The sequence below is a fragment of the Falco peregrinus genome, chromosome 5, assembly GCF_023634155.1.
Source record: "Falco peregrinus isolate bFalPer1 chromosome 5, bFalPer1.pri, whole genome shotgun sequence".
Taxonomy (NCBI): Eukaryota; Metazoa; Chordata; class Aves; order Falconiformes; family Falconidae; genus Falco; species Falco peregrinus.
Window position 1 is genome coordinate 105,667,113 of NC_073725.1, and position 21,470 is coordinate 105,688,582.

Below are 21,470 nucleotides of genomic sequence, written 5' to 3' on the forward strand. Positions count from 1 at the left end.
CACGTTCCAAATAATTCTAGTTTTTTTGTTTTGGTTTGCATTGGGAAAGAGAAGGTAGTTATCTTCTCTTCTAGAGGTCTTTTTTCACCTTCATCTTTTGTTACTGAAGAGTAAATGAATACACCATTTTGTCATGTTCCACGATACCTGCCATGGAGATTTTTAAAATGTCTAGTAGAGGCATTGGCAAACAGGGAGGTTTTCTTGGGGTTTTTTTTTGTTTGGTTGGTTGGTTTGGGTTGTTTTTTTTTTTTTTTTTTTTTCTTTGTTTTAGTACCTTTAAGCTATTGCTGAAAAGTGTTCAAAACTTTCATAACTTTCTTCGGAGTGAAGGAACAGCAAGATTGCTGGAGAGGCATTGTTTTGGATAACTTCAGTTAGAATTGTAACCAAATACTTCAAATGCCTCCATTATTTATAGTGATAAAGATCTTCAGTAAAGCTATTTAACTAGATTAAACTGATGCCAAAATAATCTCCCTGTTATCTCAGACACCACAAAAAAAAAAGACACCAGGAACAGGAATGTGGTTTAACTAGGTCAACACTTTATTACACTTGAGAATTATCTGATAATAGTGGTTGTAGAGATCATTCATACTTCTTTAATCCCTTTGGGGAGAACCACTGTCAACCCCCAAAGCTTTCACATGTGCATCCAACACAAAGGCTTGTTAGCGCTACTCTTTCTTGCTATGATTGTGCTGGCTGGGCGGGGGAGGTGACAGATTCCACAGTGTGTTATATATCCACCCTGTTCTTCAGTTTGAGATGTGTCATCTCCAAATCTATTTCTGATACACTAGAACTTCAGTGAATGACCAGCTGCAGCATCAGTTTTTTTCTTATGGCCTTATTTGTCCCATCCACCATTTCCACAGCTGTTATACCACTGATGGAAATAACAAAAAAAAAATCCAACTTCTCCAGCCTAATATGATCACAAAATAAGATATATTTATAAATATTAGAAGATGACTCACTAGATAATACTAAACATTAGGCCTCCAAATCCAGTCCTGCTCTATCGTGTAGGAGGAATTTTTGCTTTGAGAGCCAAGATAACATGGTAGACAATGATAAAAATCTATATTCCCTTCATGTGTAGCCAGAGTAGCAAATGGATTTTTGATGCATCTACCTATCAGGGCTATGAAGATGATCAGGGGGGCTGGAGCACCTCTCCTATGAAGACAGGCTAAGAGTTGGGGTCAATCAGCCTGGAGAAGGGAAGGCTCGAGGCAGATCTTACAGCAGCCTCCCAGTACCAGAGGGGCCTGCCAGAAAGCTGGAGAGGGACCTTTCACAAGGGCATGTAGTGATAGGACAAGGGGTAATGGCTTTCAACTGGAAGAGGGTCGATTCAGATTAGCTGTAAGCACAAAATCCTTCACTGTAAGTGCAGTGAGACACTGTCACAGTTTGCCCAGAGCAGCTGTGGATGCCCCATCCCTGGCAGTGCTCAAGGCCAGGCTGGATGGGGCTTGGAGCAGCCTGGTGTTAGTGGGAGGTGTCCCGGCCCATGGCAGGGGAGTTTGAGCTAGATGATCTCTAAGGTCCCTTCCAACCCAACCCATTCTATGGAATTTGATCGTCTCTAAGGTCCCTTCCAACCCAAACCATTCTATGGTTCTGTGATCTAATCAAGCAGGAAGCCTTCTGTTCATGGCTACAGGAGGCTGAGAACTTACCAAGGCAGCAGGGCAAAGGATGAGAAATGCAGACCTTAAATAATCCAGTGCATTTCCTGCTACGTTGCTCCTCACAATGCTTCTCTGTCTTTCATAGTGGTGGGAAAGCTTGGCTGCATATGAAGCACTGTGGCTGAAAATCCTACTAGCAGAGCATCAGTAAGAGCAGGTTTTCCCTGTTCCGCAAAGAGGCATCAGCTGACAAAAGTAAATGTGTTACAGACAAACTCCTCCTTTCTCCTTCAGTGTCTGCAATTCAGATATTTATTCTGATATAGTTATATCCTAGAGGAAGTACTATTCTTGATTTGCACATCAAATATTGCATCTCCTGAACACAAAACCCACTGTTATATCTATTCTGTGTTGCTACAAAATTGCTATTGCAGGTGCATCAGTTTTATGAGATTTTTTTCATTAAATGTAAAAGTATTTTCTACTGTTTCAGAAGAAAGTTGGTTTGCTCCACTTATTTCTGTCTTCTTTTTACAATTCCTGTGCTGCTACTTATATTCTCCAAATTTTGCTGAGAAGTGTTCTCTTCAGACCCAGACTTTCATTTCACTGTTGTGTTAGATCTGCAGAAAAAGAAGGGCAGTTGTTGAAGTTTAAAGCAGCAATTGATAGGGATTGTCTTAAATGATGTAGCCAAGCTATTGGGAAATAATTTGTAATTATTTTAGAGGAATAACTGAAGTTAGAAATTTGCTTGAACACGATTTCACCTTGCCTAGAAATGTACATGCACTGTTGTAGATGTCAGCAAAACTCATATAGAAGCAACATTTTAGAGTTTCTTTACGTAATCTTATTACGTTTTCCTCATTATACTGCAGAGTTCATGTAATGATGCTGCAATTGAGCATCTAATTGCATCTGCTCTCTTTATCTCCTCCATGTCTCCCTAGAGCATTTTTTTTTTTTTTGAAAGACTTCTCATTTTAGGAAAGCAGCAATAATTTGAAATTAGCCTTCAGCGAGGATGAGCTTTACCATTTGAAATAGAAAATATTATTTCAATCAAGTTTTATTTTGTGATCTTTATAGACAGGTGAATCACTTTGCCTAAATAAGCTGTTGTGAAACTTCAGCCCTCATACTGCATCATCATATATCTGATAGTTTGATCTGATTTTTGCTTTTGTTTGCAGTTTGGGGAGTTTCTTTCTGTCAGAAATTGAGTTTTTGTTTCTGCTGCTGTGTCTTTCAGTGGCATCCTAGACTTTCTCATGTAGTTAATAAACTCCAGTTCCATATTTCTAGCAATTCAAAATCATGTTATATTGTGGATCATTACAATGGATAATACCTAAACAAAGCACAGAATTAGACTCCAAGCCTAGGATGCTAGTTTGCTATTGCAAAGTGATGGCTTCTTTGTCCGAGGTAGGGTAGCTGTAGCTTGGAAAGTCCTCTGCCAATATGAAAAAGCAAGTGCAAATGGCTTTTTTGGAGAGAGCTACCAAGGCTGTTTCTTGAGAGAGAGAGAGAAGGAGAGGTATGTATGTAAATTCATCAGAATCCAAGATTTCTGATTGTATACATGGAATACCCAGGAATATCATCTTTCAGGCATCACTGCCTTCCTCTGGAGAATCCTGTTGATGAAAGGAAATTTGCTAGAGTCAGATTTTTTTTTCTTTTTCATACAAAAAATGCGAACACTCCTCCTTAATATTTCTGTATGCAGGAGAGGGCCATCTGCTGCTCTTTCACCTAACTCTGATGAGACCAGTGAGGGTCGCAATTTAAGCGAAGGGGTTGTGAAGTTTTAATGGATAGACTTCATAACATTTATAGCTGCTTACCTAATTGGAACATCAAAATGTTTGCAGATTCATCTCCTGCTACTCAGAATGCTGTAAAAGAGCTGTAGTGGCTCCCACCGTATGAGGTCATTGCAGGCATCAAAAGCCTGCTTCATATTTAAAGAGATAGGGCACAGTATGTAGTAGATGTCTTAGAGGTTCAGGAGGTCAATTCTATTAAACTCTGTGGAGTAACCCAACGTATTGAGGTTACTCATAGAATTTTATTGTTATTGGATTAGGGCCAGAAAAACAGATTCTATCACTGCACTGTAATGTATCACAGACTTACACTGGGATTGAATTGCCTAAATGCAAATGTAGCTGCTTTTACCACAGACTTACACTGTGAAAAACTTCTCTAATCACTCTGGTAGACTTCTGAAGCATCCTGGTGTATTTTTTGTTTCAATGGGAACCTTCCTCGTTCTCCATAAGCTTCCTTAGGGTTGCTTCAGAAGACTATTAACTTTGTGCTATAGGCAGTGAGCATGAGAAATTCCATGAGAGGAAGAAAAGTACCAAGAACTTTTCAGTATCTAGGAGTAACAGGCTATTGTCTCAACAGGCACCATTCTGGCAAAGGTAAAACAAATAGAGTGCATGGCCTGCTTGGGCATGAATATTCATTTGAGTGTATCCATGTCATAAACTTGATGTTATTTTATGTCTTTTATTTTTAATGTAGTTTGTCTTACAACAGTGAAGTCACTTATTACTCAGCTTGGAGGCAAAGTATTTACTTTCCAAATTCCCCCCTTTCCCCCCACCCCCAAATTCCAAAAGACACCTGCGTCCTTTTCATTTGAACTAATCAATTATTTTTTTAGTCATAGAATGTCAATGTTTTCTGCGTTGACAAATATACTGATTTTCATTGCTCAACAGTGCCCACAGACTGACGATGGATATCACAATAGTAATCTAAACCAAAATAGAATTAAACCAGAAATGTAATGCGTTCAAAAAAAAGAAAGTTTAATAAAGTCTCAGTTGCAAATTTCAGGGGTTTTTTCTTTTTTTAAATAGCTCATTACTGAAGTAATGCTCCTAGCACCAAATACACAGTTGAATGCCTTTCTCTAGTTTTTGTATTCTTATTTTTCTGGCCTTTGGGAACATCAAACAGATTGTAAACCACCAAGACATTGATTTTGAAGTAATTTGTCACAGTTCTTCACAATGAAAAAGATAAAGGAGCATCTTAAAAAAATGAAATATACTGCCTTTGTAGTGGAATGAGAACATATGTGATTTGTTTTAAATATGAAGCTACAGATGTACATATATTAAAGACCAAAATATAATTTATGGGAATGACTAGAGCAGTCTTTTTATGGATTGTGACTGTGTGAGTTTAAGTATAGCTATTATTTCTAAGCTGGAAGAAAAGCGTTGGTTTTATCTCAAGTGCTGGCTTACTTTTACAGGTTTTTTCATATTATATTTTGATAACCTAGGAAAATTATTTGTATCACAATGTATCCGCCTGTGAAATTAGTAGTAATAATACTGACCTCTGTGTTACAAACACCTTCTCATAAGAAACAAGCATATTTAATTTTAGTGATATAAGGACAATTTAGCAGCTGCAATCTGTCAGTTAAATATTTATTGTTTAGTGGTTTAAATAAAAGCATTCCCAGTAAAACAGAACCACTGGAATTGTTCTGATTCATACACCAAATGCTCTATTTTGAGAGCCATAGAACTTTGTAGTAGGCTTAAAAAAACTTTTAGAAATACAGTATTAAACAAATCAGCATGAGGGCTTGGCTGAGTGATTACATAATATTTATAATCATCCTGGCCAAGATTCCTTTTGAGAATTCTAAGACAGCTATTTTTAGAGAAATTTGTATAGTGATGCAATCCTTCATGAAATAATTAGCTTAAAGTCCATTTTTAGAACAGCTCAAGAGATTTTGGTAAGAGCAGAAGACACTGCTATGTTCCTGATTCATGCTGAATTTGGATACTGCAAGAAAATTTCCCTGTTGCCTCTTTTTGCTTTTGGGATATAAAGCCAAAAATGTACGTGGAGTTGGCCAAAATGCAAAGTCTTCTAACTCCTTGAGAGCATTTTATTTTTCTTCTCAAAACATGAAATTAGAAACCTTTCCAGTGTTTTCAAGACTGCAGGTGTACAGAACACTCTGGCCAGAGGCAAAGCTGGTGTTTGGCAGTCTTCTCTAGTCTATTAGTTCACTACTCTATATTTCATCACATTAACATATTGCTAATGAAACAAAAAGGGTGAGAAACAATCAAAGAATTTAAAAAATCTGTGTAGCCACAGTTTCTTAGTATATTAACCACTAGAGATATTTTCTCCTGCATGGAATACATAGAAGTATTTCTTAATAATTAACATCCAATCCAAATATTCCAAAGGATTCTTGCAGCAGCAGAGTAGTAAAATGGAATTGAAGGCAGTGTGTTGCGTTACATATACTGTTCTATTTAAATACATCAGAAATAGTGCTAATGTGATATTATGGTGGTGACATCAAGCACTCAAGAATAACAAAATGCCCCAAGCTATATTTTCCCTGTTTGATTAATTCAGCTGTATTGCATTGTGTATTTTATGATATTGAAAGTGTTTATATTACTGTATAAGAAAAAAAAACAGGATTAGAAGTTGTTGTCGTTGTGATTATTCTGGCAGTCCAAAACATTCTTCTGCAACACTGTGCATTAATTAATTACATTTAAGCCTGCTAATGTTTAACAAGTGTGGGAACAAAAAAGTCTTGCAGTGCTTTCTTATGGTTCCTGTAGACATTATCATCTGTAAAACCTGTGATCAGTAGCACTGTCCTGGTATTGTGTTGGTTCCTAATCTCTATTACTTCTGTTTCTGATGTTAAACTAAGTTCATGTTTCAGATTTCCTTGGATTTCACAGGTGGCAATATTATAGTAGCACAGAATGCTATGTTGTTCTTGTTGTTGTTCTTCTTGTTATTATTATTGTTAATTATTATATACACAGATTACTTCAGAGAGAGACTTATTGTACTGTTGAGTCTAAATGTTACTGCACAGTAAAGAGAATCCATGTTATAAAGCCGTTCACACGGGTACTGCAGATACACTTGACTGTTGTACGATTTTTTTCCTCTTCTGTTTATACTGTTTGCTATCACTCATAATATTGATCTTGCTCAAGCTTTAAGCACCTAACTTTGAACAAATGAGTAATCGGAGACCCTTAAGTTTTAGGAGTTTTATTTTTTGTTACAGTTATGATACACAAGCTCTTTGTTTTCTTTTGGGCAGGTAAGAATAGATGTTCTAATAGCTTTATGTGTTGAACTTCCATATGAGGAAAATTATTCTGGTTATTTTTGCCTTAAAAAAATCTTAGACAATGTAGCAAAGTGGCTATTAACCTCTGATTTTAACTGTGTCTGTTCAGATCCCATTGACATCAGTACAGCAGCCCATGCATTCAATGGCCTTGAATTTTACTACCTTAAAAACTCTTGTAGTTAATACTTTTGTATTAATTAGGAATGTCCTAAGGCAGTCTTTCTGCATGTCTTAACTTTGGGTTTTATTATCTTCATTTGTAATCTGAATTTTGAATCTATATTTTTGAATCTGAGTCTGTAATTCTCAATTTTGCCAAGTACAAGCAGCTTAGATATAAACCCAGTGCAGACAGATCAGTGTAGGGGTGAAAGAGCAGAGTGCCACTTCTCCCTATAGCTTCACACGGCAGGCTCCATATGGCATGAGGGATGAAAGAGAATGCGTGTGTAGCTAAGAGCCTTTGCCTGATCAGATTAATCAATTCAGAAGAAATGTTCTGTGTTGGAAAAATACTGAAAATGTTGGCAGTGGTCACACAAAACTTTTCAGTTATTCTCAGTACGATTTGACAATGTATATTATAAAAAACGAACTCAAGTTGTAGCTGGATATGGCATCACTTTTTCCTCATGCTCTCAGGAATCCAAATTCTTTGGGATGGTATTTTTACACAAACATTTTCCAACAAGAGGAGCTTTTTGCCTTGTAGCCGTCAGGCCCTGAAGGCATGACAAGCCTGGGACATAAGTCCTTTCCTGCTTTGTGGTTGGTGAGCTGCTTTAAAATCTGTTTCTGTTTGTTGTCTGTGCGGAGGTTTTTTGTCCTTGAAGAATTTATATCATATCTTAAGCATGGCGGTGTCTAATGGCACCCTTTTTTACTGGTGATAATCTCATTGTGAACTTATATTAGAACCTCTCAATAGCTGTAGCTGTCATAATGCACTTTGTTCAGACAAATGGTTTAACTCCACCGAGTCTGGAAATCTTAAAGGGAAAAAGTATGTAATACACATATAAAATAATGTATATATTAACACTGAAACTTTTGTAATTTTTTATCTAGCTGGCTCAATAGGTGAAAATGGATATTAAGTATCTCAGATAAGAATAGCAAATATCTCCATTATATAAATGAGTGAACTCCCAAGCCAAAAAGTTTTTGGTTTTGTTTTTTTTTTTTTCTCCATGAGACATTTTTGAAACAAGTCCTTAAGTTCTGCTACAGAGTACTCTATGATAATCAAGCTAAATATAATTTAACACTTGATCTTAAGTACAGTGCTAAGTAGCCAGTTATTAAAAAATTCTGTAAGAATTGGGTGTCAAATTTTTCTCCTACTTTGATGGTGTATAAAACTTATCACTTCTACAATCTAGCATCAAAGATTAGTTGTAGGTAAGGTGTCTATAAAGCATGTCAAGACACTGTTGTGATGTTATCTCCATTTCCGTCAATATTCTAATATACCATCCATATGTTGAAATTTATGTTTTATTTGTCAACTTTTATTGCATGTAATGGAAGAAATGTAGTAATTTCAGCTTAGGCTGTATTTTATATATGATACAAATGAGAGAGCTGGGCTTGGTAATGAAATTGCAGAAATTACAACTGAAATCAACTATTCAGACATTAAAAACACTGAAAGACAATCAGTGCTACTAACCAGAGATTTGCAGTTTCAAAGGTCTTGTTTAGCTACTGAAGTTTCTGATTCATGTCTGCTTTTAAATAATTATTATGGGGAAGTATCTTTTTAATGAGTTATTTCCTGTTGTTAAGGTAAAAAAAAAAAAAAAAAAGAAAAACCAGAGAATTTTACCTTCTTACATTGCTTGTCTACATTTAGTAGGACCTGGCCCGAGATGTCCTCAGGCAGCTACTGTTTCAGAGCTTTAATTATGCTTTTTAACCCACTTCTTTGTGTCTATGTTCTTACATACTCCTATGTAATTACCAAGTTCAGTAGTAGGACTCATGCTAAAAGTATTTGTCTGACTTTAGCCTATACATTACTGAGTATGCTGTATTATTACAAGATATTTCCTGCGCTTCAAGCCATACTTTTAATTCACGGAACTTAAAAAGACTTCAAAAACACAAACTGTAAATGCAGAGACCGCAACTAAAAGTCAGATGGACCATGTTCAAATCAACATAACTTTGTTCAGTCACAAGTGTCAGGAAAGTTGAAATTTGGCCGTAGTACTTTAGATAAGTGTCTGCTTGGCACTTGGAACTGCTGCGTGTCTCAGTCTGCAAGTGTCTAATATCCCAGCTGGTGTTTGTGAGACTATTATCCTTCAGCTATTGAAGAGGCAGGCTTACTATGAGTTCTAACTTCTTTCAGGACAAGTCAGTTACATTTTGCGATCTTTGAAAGGAGAAGGTGTTAATGGTTGTTAATATCAGTTAAATACTGCATTAATTAAAAAAGAACTGAAATACATGTAAAATTTTTATGCTCATGCTCAATACTAAATTATCAGATCCAAGATCTGCGTTGGAAGCTGCTTCCCATTGCTTCACAGGAGTCAAGAGTATCTAATATGACCAGCAATTGCTTTTGTATTTCACCTGGGAGGAAGGTTGGATTTCATGAAAACTTGGAAACCACTCAGTACTGTTTCTTAGTCCCTGTTCTCGGTTGGGTGAAACTGGGAAGGGCAGACAGGGCCTGAAGAACAAGTGTTCCGGTTACATGTGTGTTACAAATGATAAGAATGGTAAGATTTTAATTTAAAACATCACATGAATTAAGTTTAATATAGATGGGGAAAAGAAAAAAAATATATGCTTTCTTATCATAAAAACTTTACTGTGTTCATTACTCTTATGCAACAGTCATATCGTTAATGAGGTAAAAAATAAAAAGAACTAAATGAGGAGTAGCCAAACTTTTCTCCAATAAGCTATCATGCACACTTTTAGCCTGCATGCATCCTGTCTCTCACACTTCCCAAGACAAGTCATACACTATAACAGGAAAAGAAAAACATGCTTATTAGCCCATTTGGAATTTTAACAGGGAAAAAATTGTGTTCTTCAGTGGAGGTGGGAAACAAAGCAGCAAAACCCATGTTAAAATACAGTTAAGAGTAAGAATATAAGAATAGATTACATTACAGGGATGTTATAAAAAGAAAATGCATAAATAAAGCACTCATTAAAACATAACTCTACCCCTCAGTGATGCATTCCAACACCCATACGGTTATGATTATGATAGTTATTTAGCATCTGGAGTCCCTAGTTGGTTACTGTACTGTAATGTTTTTGTTATCTTTTGGTTTCTGATGAGTGCTTGTAAACTTACAGGATTCATAACTTAAGGTTTATTTCTGTTGGAATTTTCTTGGTGTCTCACTGCATAAGAAGAAAAAAGACTGAATTAAACATTATCATATATTTCTAATGACTGAAGACAAGAGTATAATTTATTTTTTAAATAATTAGCATTATTTTGATAGTATTATGCTGTCAGAAATGGCCTGAATACTTAGCATAAAATAATACATGCTCTGGAATACTTTGAAGTATATTGAAGAATGTTGAAGTCCACTTCTTCCATGGAGCTCTAGTTTTGGCAAAAGGTCCTTCAAAGCAATGGCCAATTAACAGATCCTTCAGCTTGTGGAAAAATGACACAAGTCCTTCTGTGAAAACCATAGCTGGTGAATATATTTTAACAATTGATCTCATTTAATCATGTATTGATTCAAGTCTGCTACCATTAAAAAGAATTAAGAGCAATCTCAAGGTCAGGCTTTTTAACAGTAATAGACTAGGAATTCTCTCTTTTGTTTCAGCTAAATAATATAGTGAACTAGCACTCAAAAATCTCTTTGTATGAAGAAGTTTAAGCAAAAGAAGTTTCAACTGAAACTTTGCAATGGAATCTTTCTTAAATCTCTTTTCTAGATGGCAGAGTAAACTCACCGTTTGGCTTATCAAATTGCACGTTTCTGCTTCTGAAGGTAGGTCAGCAGGTCCCTGACAGAGCAAAACATTTAGTGTGAGCTTTGCCGTAAGCATGGACATTGTCCTGGTGCTTAAAACAAGCATGTTTTACAGAATTGGCTAGCTCAGAAGTTCAGAAGCCAAAGCTGATGCATATAAAAGCCGTGGCAGAAGCCACAGGGATACATCCTGATGCATGTATCTCTAGTAAGCTTGAGATGATCAAAGAGAGTGGAACTAAGTGACAGTGATGTTGAATATGTTTTTTAGAGGCTCCAAAGCTGGAACTTGAACTTTTTATTTTTGATCTCAGAAAGAGATTAAATGATGGTCAAACAACAATAAATGGAAACTTGCAGAAGAGATTCCCCCACCCAAAAAAACCCCCAAAAACAAAAAAAACCAAAAAAACCCCACCACAAAACAGTGAATCTGCTTAAGTTCTAGAAATAGAGGCTTTACTCATAGTTTAATTTTATTTTTTAATATAGCCAGTGATGACTTCATTGGTCTTAGAAGTCACCATAAGGGTTACTTGCAAACACAGCATTCTGTATTGCCTTCTGAAATACCTTTTGTACCTACTTTTCAAGAATCTCTTCCTGTCTTACACAAATGTAACAGTCTACATTGTGGAATAATTTGTATTTTTTAACGAACAAATGAATTGTTTTTGTGAAGTCTTCATTTTGTGCAAACTATTCTAGTCTTTTAACAGATTGTGAGTGCCGAATGTAATTTGGTGAACTTTAAGGATGTCTGAGGCCAAGTACAACATTTGTTGTCCAATATTTAATTAACTGTGACTTATCATATAACAAATCAGCTATAAATTTTATTCTATGGCAGTTAGCAACTTTTGTATTGTGATGCAGCAGAAATTATAAGAAATTCTTCACTTCAAACGATAACAGTTTTCAAAGAATGTGTAAAAATATTGTTTGGACATGAAAACTGATTTTATTCTGAGAGAGTAAATACAGAGCTGGCTTCATTAGCAAACATTTCATTAACGCACAGCTAATGGAATTCAAGCCTGAAGCACTGGATTCATAGTGAAAAAGCAATTGCAGTTGCACATGCTTTCATTAATTCCAGGTTAACTCCACTAAGTTTATGCAATTTCTGGATAAACTTGCAGCCTTAAGCACACAGATTTTAGATCCCTACATTCTGGATTTCAAAGTTAAAAATAGATATTTGTGTGTGTGTGTGTTCTAAAATTATTGTCCTAGGGAAAAATGCTCAGATTAAATCATTTATTAGTAGAAATCAGGAAGACTGAATCTAAACACCTGTCACAAGAGAAGTGCTTTGTGGAAGTGTTAGAAAACTTTGTTGGGGGCGGGGGGGAAGTGTGAATAAACTTACTTTCAAATAGTGAGATTGCAAGAAATAGATGTTCTATGTTGTTGAAGACAACAAGAGGCCATTGAATAATCAAAGCTAGAATGTGGCGCTCTAGATTTTAAATTCCATACTTTTAATAGTTAGACCACAAAATATCTCCAGGATAGCTTGTAGGCCTTGTATCTGCCTCCCTCCCATATTACTTAGGGAAAATTCCTACCCTACTGAAAGTGAATATTCTAGAAATGTTTCAAATTCTCTTTAATTGAAGAGATTGAGAAGAAAATCCAAAGGAAAGTAATAGCTATTGAATGGTATTATACCTATATCCCAGAGCAACAAATCTTACTATTTTTTCCTCATTTGAACCTCATTCATGAGAGTTTTGTTGTTAACTTGATCCATATGACAGATCAAAGCATAGTTCCCTATTGCCACCTTGCTAAAATATTTTTTAAAAGACAGTTTTAATATTATAGTTTTACAGTTACAGATTGCTGTTAAGCTATGTAGTCTGTTACCAGTCAATCAAAGATTTTCATTTCACTTCAGCAGATCCTTACTTAAACACCACAGAATTTTAGGAGAAGTATCTGTCAGTTTTCTTACAGTGCTAGATCATAAATTCTTTGGTGAGTTAAAAATTCAGTTACACATACCATTCATGACCTTGACAGCTTAGCAAATAGTGATATTGAATGATCAAAGACAACTGTTTCAAGCCCTAAGGGTTAATATACCTGTGCACCTAGATTTAAGCTGCTTTTAATTCCTCTATCACTCCTTTATTTTAAAATGGATGCGGTATTTATTGAATGTAGTCAACAAATTTAGCAAAAAACTCTGAGGAAACAGTTTAGGCTAAAACTAAGGCATACTGGTCTGTAGAAGATGCAGTTAATTAATTGTTGCATTTTACAAGTGAACATATTTTTCTTTCCTGGTATAAATACCAATTAAAACCTGCTCTTTCTCAGGTGTGGGCCTGGTATTCACCAGGCATTTTCAAAAAAAATTGTTGATGTTATAATTATGTTGTCAGAGCTGAGGCTATGTAAATTTTGAGAAACCCCATCTCCAGGAAAACTGTATCAGTAATAATAGTTTTGAGAGCAAAATGTGAATACAATTTTGAACTATATAACTATTTCAGATATGGATTAACTCATGCAGAGTAATACATGATGCAAATTAGATATGGCACAGTTTAAATGTGTGTACCATCATCACTAATTTTCATGAATTGTACGTTTCAAGACTAAGTTTCCCGATCATTCAGAAAAGTCATATTGTGTAATCTGTTGTGCTTTCAAAAGTAATCTAAGAAAAGGTCTTGGATGTTATTGAATAGGAAATTTTCAAGGATGCTGAAGATGTTGCAAGAAATGGTGGCATTACCAAGTCAGTAGATGGTATTTCTCCCTCACAGTCAATACTGAAGCAGTCTTTTAATGTGCTGATATGGGACCCAGACCATGAGGATTTTACTGTCTGTCTGATAAACCAATGTTTTTCAAAAATGTATGTGCCGTTCTGTATGTTTGTGTATGTGCTTGTATGGAGGTGTAGGGTTGTGAAGCCCTAGGGTCCTGAACAAATTGCAATGTGGTTAATTAATTTCTTCCTCAAATAAAAATATACATGGCATTTCAAAGCCTACTAAAAATTAGAAGAGTTAGCAAGGGAAGCAAACAGAAATAATGTCACAGAATTTTGTTTGGAAGAACCTGAAAAGGATTGTATTGTTTCTCTGGATGGCTTCACATTTGTTCCTCCTTCAGAAATCCTCCTGTTCATTCTCCTCAAAACTCCTCCTTTTAAAAGTTTGAAATAATACCATGGTTTGTATTTCTTAAGTCAAAGCTAAGCATACCTGGCAAATACAGTTCAGTGTGGAAGTATAGCACTCTGAGAGTAGCTTAATTAAATACAAATAGAACCTCAAAATGGTATTAGTTATCATTGTGAAGAGCTAACAAATAAAACCAAAAAGCTTTTAAAAATAATATTTTGCAAAATGTTTAGCATAATTTTAAGAAATTAATGACAATCACAAGTAATATATTTTTTGATGGTTTGATGATCACTTGAGAGGAAAAAAATTTTCATTTCACATTTCTTTATTATTTATTTTTAATATTTTGCTTCTAGGACAGGCACACTAAAGGAAGCCTACTACAGCATTAACATTTCTTTGTGCACATTTTACTGCAATCTGGCATCCAAAAGGAAGAAACATTAGAAGTGGTTTATTTATATTTCAGCACCAAATTAGAAAGATGACATCATTCATTTACAGTTCTTATCCCATGACATGTCTAATCCCCAACACCTCATTACAGGGGACACTTTTAGGATTGCATATATCATCTTGTTTAACTTTTGCATTCTTTTATGGAATACAGTTGAAAGGTAGGAAATTTAAGGCTGTTCATTGATAAGAAAATAAACTAATAAAATGTGAGGAGCTTCCCCAAAGAGGCAGGATATTACAGTGTTTACAGTAAGTGGGTTATTATTTGTCTATTAATTCTCCATCTTTTCCACTCTTGTTCTAAAGGCCTTCCTCTTTGAATCTGAAGACAGGCAGACCAACTATGATGATTCAGATTGAGTTGGTTTCTTGGCAAAATTGATAGAAATTCATAGCTGAATTTCATACAGCTGTTTGCTGCTGTCTCCTTAATGAGGAGAGAGAGAGAAAGAAACGGTTCCAACTGTGCAGAAAATAGTGTTAAAAACTGTGAAATGTTACCATACAGTGCTAATGCAATTCCTGTTCAAATGAATCCACCGCTTGACCTGTGGAGGGCATTTATTCTGTAACACACTGAGAAGATGCTCTTTTAGTGCTATAGAGATGCTCAGAAAAAGTGACAGTGACTAAAGCATGCGTGCATCCCATCGCAGTTGTTTTTTCTATTGTAATATCATGGATGCTTTAAAGGTTTGGTTTGTTTGTTTGGTTGTTTTGTTTTTACTTGAATGAAGTACAGGTCTCCTCCTGTAAAAGTTTTCTATGATCCTTCTGATGGGCATTATATGAAGTGCTTGAGAATCATTGTGACTCTTCCAAAAAAAAAAATTGCTAAAAAGACATATCAGGATTTCCTGTGATCCCCGTGATGCATAGTTTTCCTCACATTAGATTTTTTTATACTTCAGATATTGTGTAATATGAATATTTAGTTTACATTTTTTCCAAATATCTTTTCTACTTTAGCAAGAAACATTAAAATTGGGGAATTGAAGAGCAATCTCTGAATTTTTACGTTTTACATTAAAATACACCTACCAGTGAGATTTTTCTTAATGGAGATTTTGATATTGGATTGTTCTCGTAGGAAAATCAATTTACAATAGTCCTGGAAGTAAATTTACCACATACTAGGTATAGGACACTAGCTATGTCATGAGCACTTCAAATTGGAAGACAGTTAGACCTGTTAATACAGCAACATACATGACTACATGGGTTGTGTTTGAATTCATCTGTTTAAGTTGCTCATTCAGAACTCATTAGTTTGGGCAGACTCCTGGGGGTAACGTCTTTATCCGGCATCCTCACTGGAGTTAGTATGAATCTTGCTACTTGGAGTGTGTGTAGAACTAAACAGTGGCTTTTTGCAATTGATTTCAGTCTCTTGAAACAGTCTCTCACTGTCCACCAAAAGTGTCTATGTGCAAAGTAGATTTGTTTGTGCTTGACCAATGCAAATGATGTCAGCACAGAAAATCAGCATGAAGTAGATAGATAATGTTCCTTCAAGAACAATCTTTCTCCTATAGGATTCAGGTGAGATTTTTTGAAGATTACATTAAGTGTTAAGACTACTATCTTTCCTTCAGTCATCTGCATTATATTAATTCTATATCTAATTGATTCTTATAATTTTGCAAGAACTCTTTGAGACTTAGCAGCATTTTCTTCTGGGCTTTGTTAGTGCAAAAATAAGTAACGCTTGATTACATGTTAACAAGTTTGCCTGAGACAGCCTTCAGTCCTGCTAACAGAAGGAATAATTGCTGTATCTGATGGTCTTGAGCAATTGGCAGTAAGATATTTTGGGTATTATGAGCAAGTTTTGAATTATACCAGTCTATGTATTTTATGGTATGGAATAATTGTAATAGTGATGAAGAGCAGCAATGTATCTTGTTATCTCACGGTGACATAGATTTTATTATCTGTACATGGCAGTAGCTGAAGTGTTGATCTTTTTTTCAAGATCTTTATCTAAGACTTTCATTCAGTAACGTGTCAAGTTCCTTAATCACTTATTTCTCTAAGTGCCTGTGTCTGTATCGGTTAGTTTTCAGATTCTTTTAACTTACTGTTTAGCAGGGTGATCCTGGTGTACAATTAAAATATTTAAGCCAAAACAGAGCTTTTAACATAACTAGTCATGATTATTGTTGACATGCCTCACTAGCTAACTGTAAATATTTGAAGTACACTTAATATTCCTTTTAGTGAGAGTTAAATGGCAAGATGTAATAATAGACTGGAAAACTGTTCTAAAATACTAAATTTAGAAAAGCTGAATGTCTCTGTTGCCACCCTTCAAACACAACATCCTCGATGATACCCTTTTCTGACTTCTTTCTGCAATTCTACTCATGTGAAAACTGAGACGGAAGATGTGTTCACATACTTTGGTATCTTTTTTTATTTGTGAGTCAGCAGTCTGACTTCTATTGTTAGATCCTTACAGCTACCAAAGAGAAAAAAAAAAAAAAGAAAAAAAAAAAGAAAAAAAAAGGAGAGCTAAGATCTTCCTAAAACACTGTTAATGGCAAAATATTTCAACATGTAATAGAATTGTCTCACTTTACATCTTAAACAGACACAAAACAGAATGAAACTGATGGCAGATAACTACGATGATGACCATCACCACTACCACCACCATCACCACCACCACCATCATCGATCTCCTGGGAGGCCACAACACTCCAACCACAGACCCTCTCCAGATCAGGTTAGTCACCTCTTTTTCCACCTTCAGTTTTATGATTTTATTATTTTGATCTTTCAAGATAAAATAAATATTCCAAAGAAATAATAAGCAAGTGAAGTGATCTTTGAACTGAAACTAATAGCTCTGGTATTTATTTCCATCCCTGAGACAATTTAAACATTTTGGCTTTTTGTCTGGTGTCTTACATTTTTCTTCCCTATATTTCTTTAAAAGTTGTGCAGCTATTTTCAGGATTTTATAACTCAACATTTTCAGCAGAACACCAGTAAGAAATTCCCCACTTAGTGATTACTAGTGGTTTCAGAAGTATTCACTTTTTGGAGTAATTTTTTGTTTATTTAAAATATATGGATTAATCTTACTATTGAAAAACCTGTGCAGTGGTTTCCTTTGGCAACTTGTAAACCAATAATTCCAAATGTGTTTTTGGAAGTATCTTTCTGTTGAAGGTTTCAAATAGCAGATATAGCTTAAAATCAATAGTGGTGCATTTTTAGCTAGGCAAGATAAACCAATTTCAAGAGATGTTTTGATTTAAAAATGCTTAGTAATTCACTATTATTCTTCTTAAAATATCATCATTCTTAGAGTCTTGTGTTTCCGAAAGGGCAGAGAGCTGTCCAAATAACATGGCCTTCTAAAGTATGTTAATTGAGCATGTTAGCATTGAACCTTTCCTCCTCCAACTAGGGTGAAAAAATATCCATAAGCCCAACACTGTTTTGATTTTGTAAATGTCAATATTTGTTTACAAATAAACACAATTTTCCAACCAAAATTGGTAAATATGTAACTCATTTACTTTTGTTGATAATATTTTAGAATATGAATGATATGAAAGTTAAGTGAAAATTAAAATACAAAATGGTTAAAACAAGTTTACTGTCACATAGTTTTAATATTTACACTGTATATGTTTATGATGTTCTGTGGCTTATAGTGTTCCAACACTTTACCTTTTGGAATACTTTAATGTGGTTTTCCAGATAATGTTGCTGTCAACAGGCAGAAATTTGCTAAGCGTCCAGCATGCAAGCTCAGTACTTCTGATTCATGGACAGCTGAGTGAAGCAGGCACCTTGACTGAATAGTTTATTGCTTTGATGTGTTTAAACAGATGTTTCCAAACAGAAAATGCTGTGCCTTTTATTTCTGGAAAGCTTAAAGACCAGATCCCTCAAAAATAAAGTATCAGTATCTGTTTTAATTTTATAGTTATAATATTGAAAATAATGCCATAGTATTGTTATACCTATTAGTAAAAACGTTACTGTTATTAGTTATAGCTAGTTATCATTATGAAGTTAATAGTATTGAAAATAATAAATTCTTTAATTCCTTATGCAATTATATAAAACATACATCATATTTGTATACGTACGCATCAAAATAGTATTTAATATTCTAGTTACAACTTTAGCTCATCCTTAAAATACCCTTCTGCTAGTGAACATATTTTCATAATTGTTCCCTGGAGTGTCTGGGTCTGATACTGTTAAATGTGTTATGGCAAAAAACTATGTGTGTATGTGCATACATGTATGCGTATACATGTTTTTGTGTATGAAATGCTAAACCACGAGAAATACAAATGAAAGAAGCTAAGCTGCAGTAGATGAAACTTCAAGAAAGAAACTTCTATTTTGGAATTAAAACGTGGATGTACGCCTTGTCTCCAGCATGCCATGCGTTTCCAGCTGATACTGGATGCCGCTATTCCATTTGTAATGAATATGCTTAGTAAGTGGAGACCTTGTCAGCTATGCATGAAGTCTGGCCTGAAGATGACTTTCAAATTTTAAGATCTTATCATTGTATGACTCTTTAGCCTACTACAATGAGTGACAGCTGAAAACTGTAGGAGTTTTAGGACAGTCACAGTAGGACAAGGAGGAAGGAGGAAAGTTATCCGTGTATGTATTTATCTGGAGTAGGAAAAACAGTCTATAGAAGCAAGTAACTTTTTCAGGTAGAAAACCCTAGGGAAAAATAAAACATTGCTTTTATATGAAGAATCATTGTTTGATACAAACTTGGTTTATAAAGTTGTAACGGCTGGTAGAAATGAAAAGGAAAAACATTGGTGAAGTTAAAACAGGGATGTATGTTCAACTACTTCATTGGGAATAGGAGACAAAGAAGTAAATGATGCCTTTCGTAGAATGACCAATAGAGTTGTACTAAAGACAGGAACTGATAAGTATGACATAACTCTATTTCTTAGATGCCACCTTAAAAGAAAAAATCAAAACCAAAAAAACAAACAAAAGCCTGAACAGAACACAGAACCTTTCAAGTTCTTGGAACATGTTAAGAACAACCTTTTCTTTCAGAAAGTGGAGAAGGGTATTGTGATTTGCTATTTTGGTTTTAGTTCTGTTTCTGGTTAAGAGACAAGTTTGCTGAGTTTATAAAAGAAGGCAAAATTGTCTGACAACAACCATGAAGTAAAAAAGGTTTTGGTTTTGTGCAAGGAATAGAATGAGAAAACCAGGATGAAGGCAAGAGATGTGAAAAAACAAGTAACAGCAACCTCTGTGTTACTGAAACCCCGATACTCTTTCAACTGCTTCAAGAAACCTGAACCTGTAAATAAAATTTGAGGGACAAGACAACATAAGAGAGCTAACATTTAGTGAAGAAGTTGCTCTTCACGGCAGGTTATTCAGGGAAGAGAATGAATAAGAAGCATAATGAAAGTCTGTATCAAAACATCTTCAAGAACTTAAAAAACTTAAGAAATTGTATGAGTGATGGAAATGTGTACATTGAAGATAGATCACGTAAAATACTAGGAAAATAATTTATTTTACTAGTATTTACTAGTACTGTTATTTTCAGTTTTACTCTAAACTACGATTACATTGAACAACTCTCACGTAGGATATAGGAGATCCTTGGAGGCTTGAGGAATCATAAATTATAGAATGGTTTGGGTTGGAAAGGGCCTTAAAGATCATCCAGTTCCACCCCCCTGCCACAGGCAGGGACATTTTCCACTGGGGCGGGTTGTTCCGAGCCCCATCCAGCCTGGCCTTAAACACTTCCAGGGATGGGGCATCCACAGCTGCTCTGGGGAAACTGTTCCAGTGTCTCACCACCTGAACATTAAAGACTTGCTTCCTAATATCTGATGTAAATCTACCCTCTTAGTTTAAAAACACTATCCCTTGTCCTGTTGCTACAGGCCCTACTGAAAAGTCTGTCCCCATCATACTTCTAAGCCCCCTTTTTTAAGGATTGAAAGGACACAAAAAGGCCTCCCCGGAGCCTTCTGTTCTCCAGGCTGAACAACCCCAGCTCTCTCAGACTGGTATCTTTACAAATAAAATGTGTGGGGATCTATGGATACCTTTATTTTAGACCCTGGAAACTTATGGACTAAATTATTAATCAGTGAATCAAGAGAAATCCTGTAGTCCTTTTACTGTTCATTTTCAGTAGTTTGATGTCTGTATCAGACTGTATGGCGTTACCTATCTATCCATCTCAGTGTGTATCAGATCACTTTATACTTGCTTTGCCCTTATCCTCTTTTCCTAACCATCAGCTGGTGGTTCCCATCAGAATAGTACTAGATAAACTATTTTTACATTACGTTCTTGAAGATATGAGATTGTTTATCACTACGTACTCACTTTATCCTTGCGCTCTTTCCTAGGTGACAGTTTTGGGCCACTCTCTAAAACAGAATGCAGGTCTAGATGGCTGTTACATAGCATATGCATCCTATATTTAGTCTGCCTGTATTTGTCAAGGACAAATTATGTCAAGCAAATCTATTTTTCTTTGATAGGGTAACTGGCTTTGTGGCTAAAGAAGAAAGTGGTAGCTGTGACATACTTTGAATTCATAAGGCCTTTAATGTTGTCCCACCATTTATTAATATTCAAATAAATACATTAATTTGTAATGTAATTAATATGTAATGTAAAAGGAATTACAATATTAAGATCTGTAAGTATAAATAATACTATTTAAATTTAATTAATTATGAAATCACCATGAGAGGGGTGGGCAACTGATACAAATAACATGCTACAGATAAATTTTCTGTTACTCATTGTCAGACAGGAGGGACAATCACAGCAGCATTCCAAAGAGGTTTGTCCTTTATCTGCTTCCACGGAGTATTTTTTTTTAGAAATTATTTCAGTGTATGATGAACCAAGCTCCAAGAAGCTCCAGGTATAGTAGGAGCAGCTCAATAAGCTGCTTCAGTCTCAATGAACTCAAGAGAAAGCCTAGAATAATTAATCCGAAATTCAATAAGCACAAGTCCATTTACAAGGGGGAGAAGTTACTGATGAGGCACCAGCATGGAAGAAGGCATCTGGATTGCACAATGGAATACCA

General features: G+C 35.3%; 1 protein-coding gene across 4 annotated transcripts in view; it reads left to right on the top strand.

The window, feature by feature from the left end:
* ERC2 (ELKS/RAB6-interacting/CAST family member 2) overlaps positions 1 to 21,470 on the top strand; it is a 521,406-nt gene that overhangs the window by 366,062 nt on the left and 133,874 nt on the right. For all 4 annotated transcript variants that reach the window (XM_027794617.2, XM_027794625.2, XM_055806739.1 and 1 more), the window contains one exon: positions 16,980 to 17,114. In XM_027794617.2, the coding sequence (XP_027650418.1) occupies positions 16,980 to 17,114 (135 nt within the window). The remainder of the gene's footprint in view (positions 1 to 16,979; positions 17,115 to 21,470) is intronic.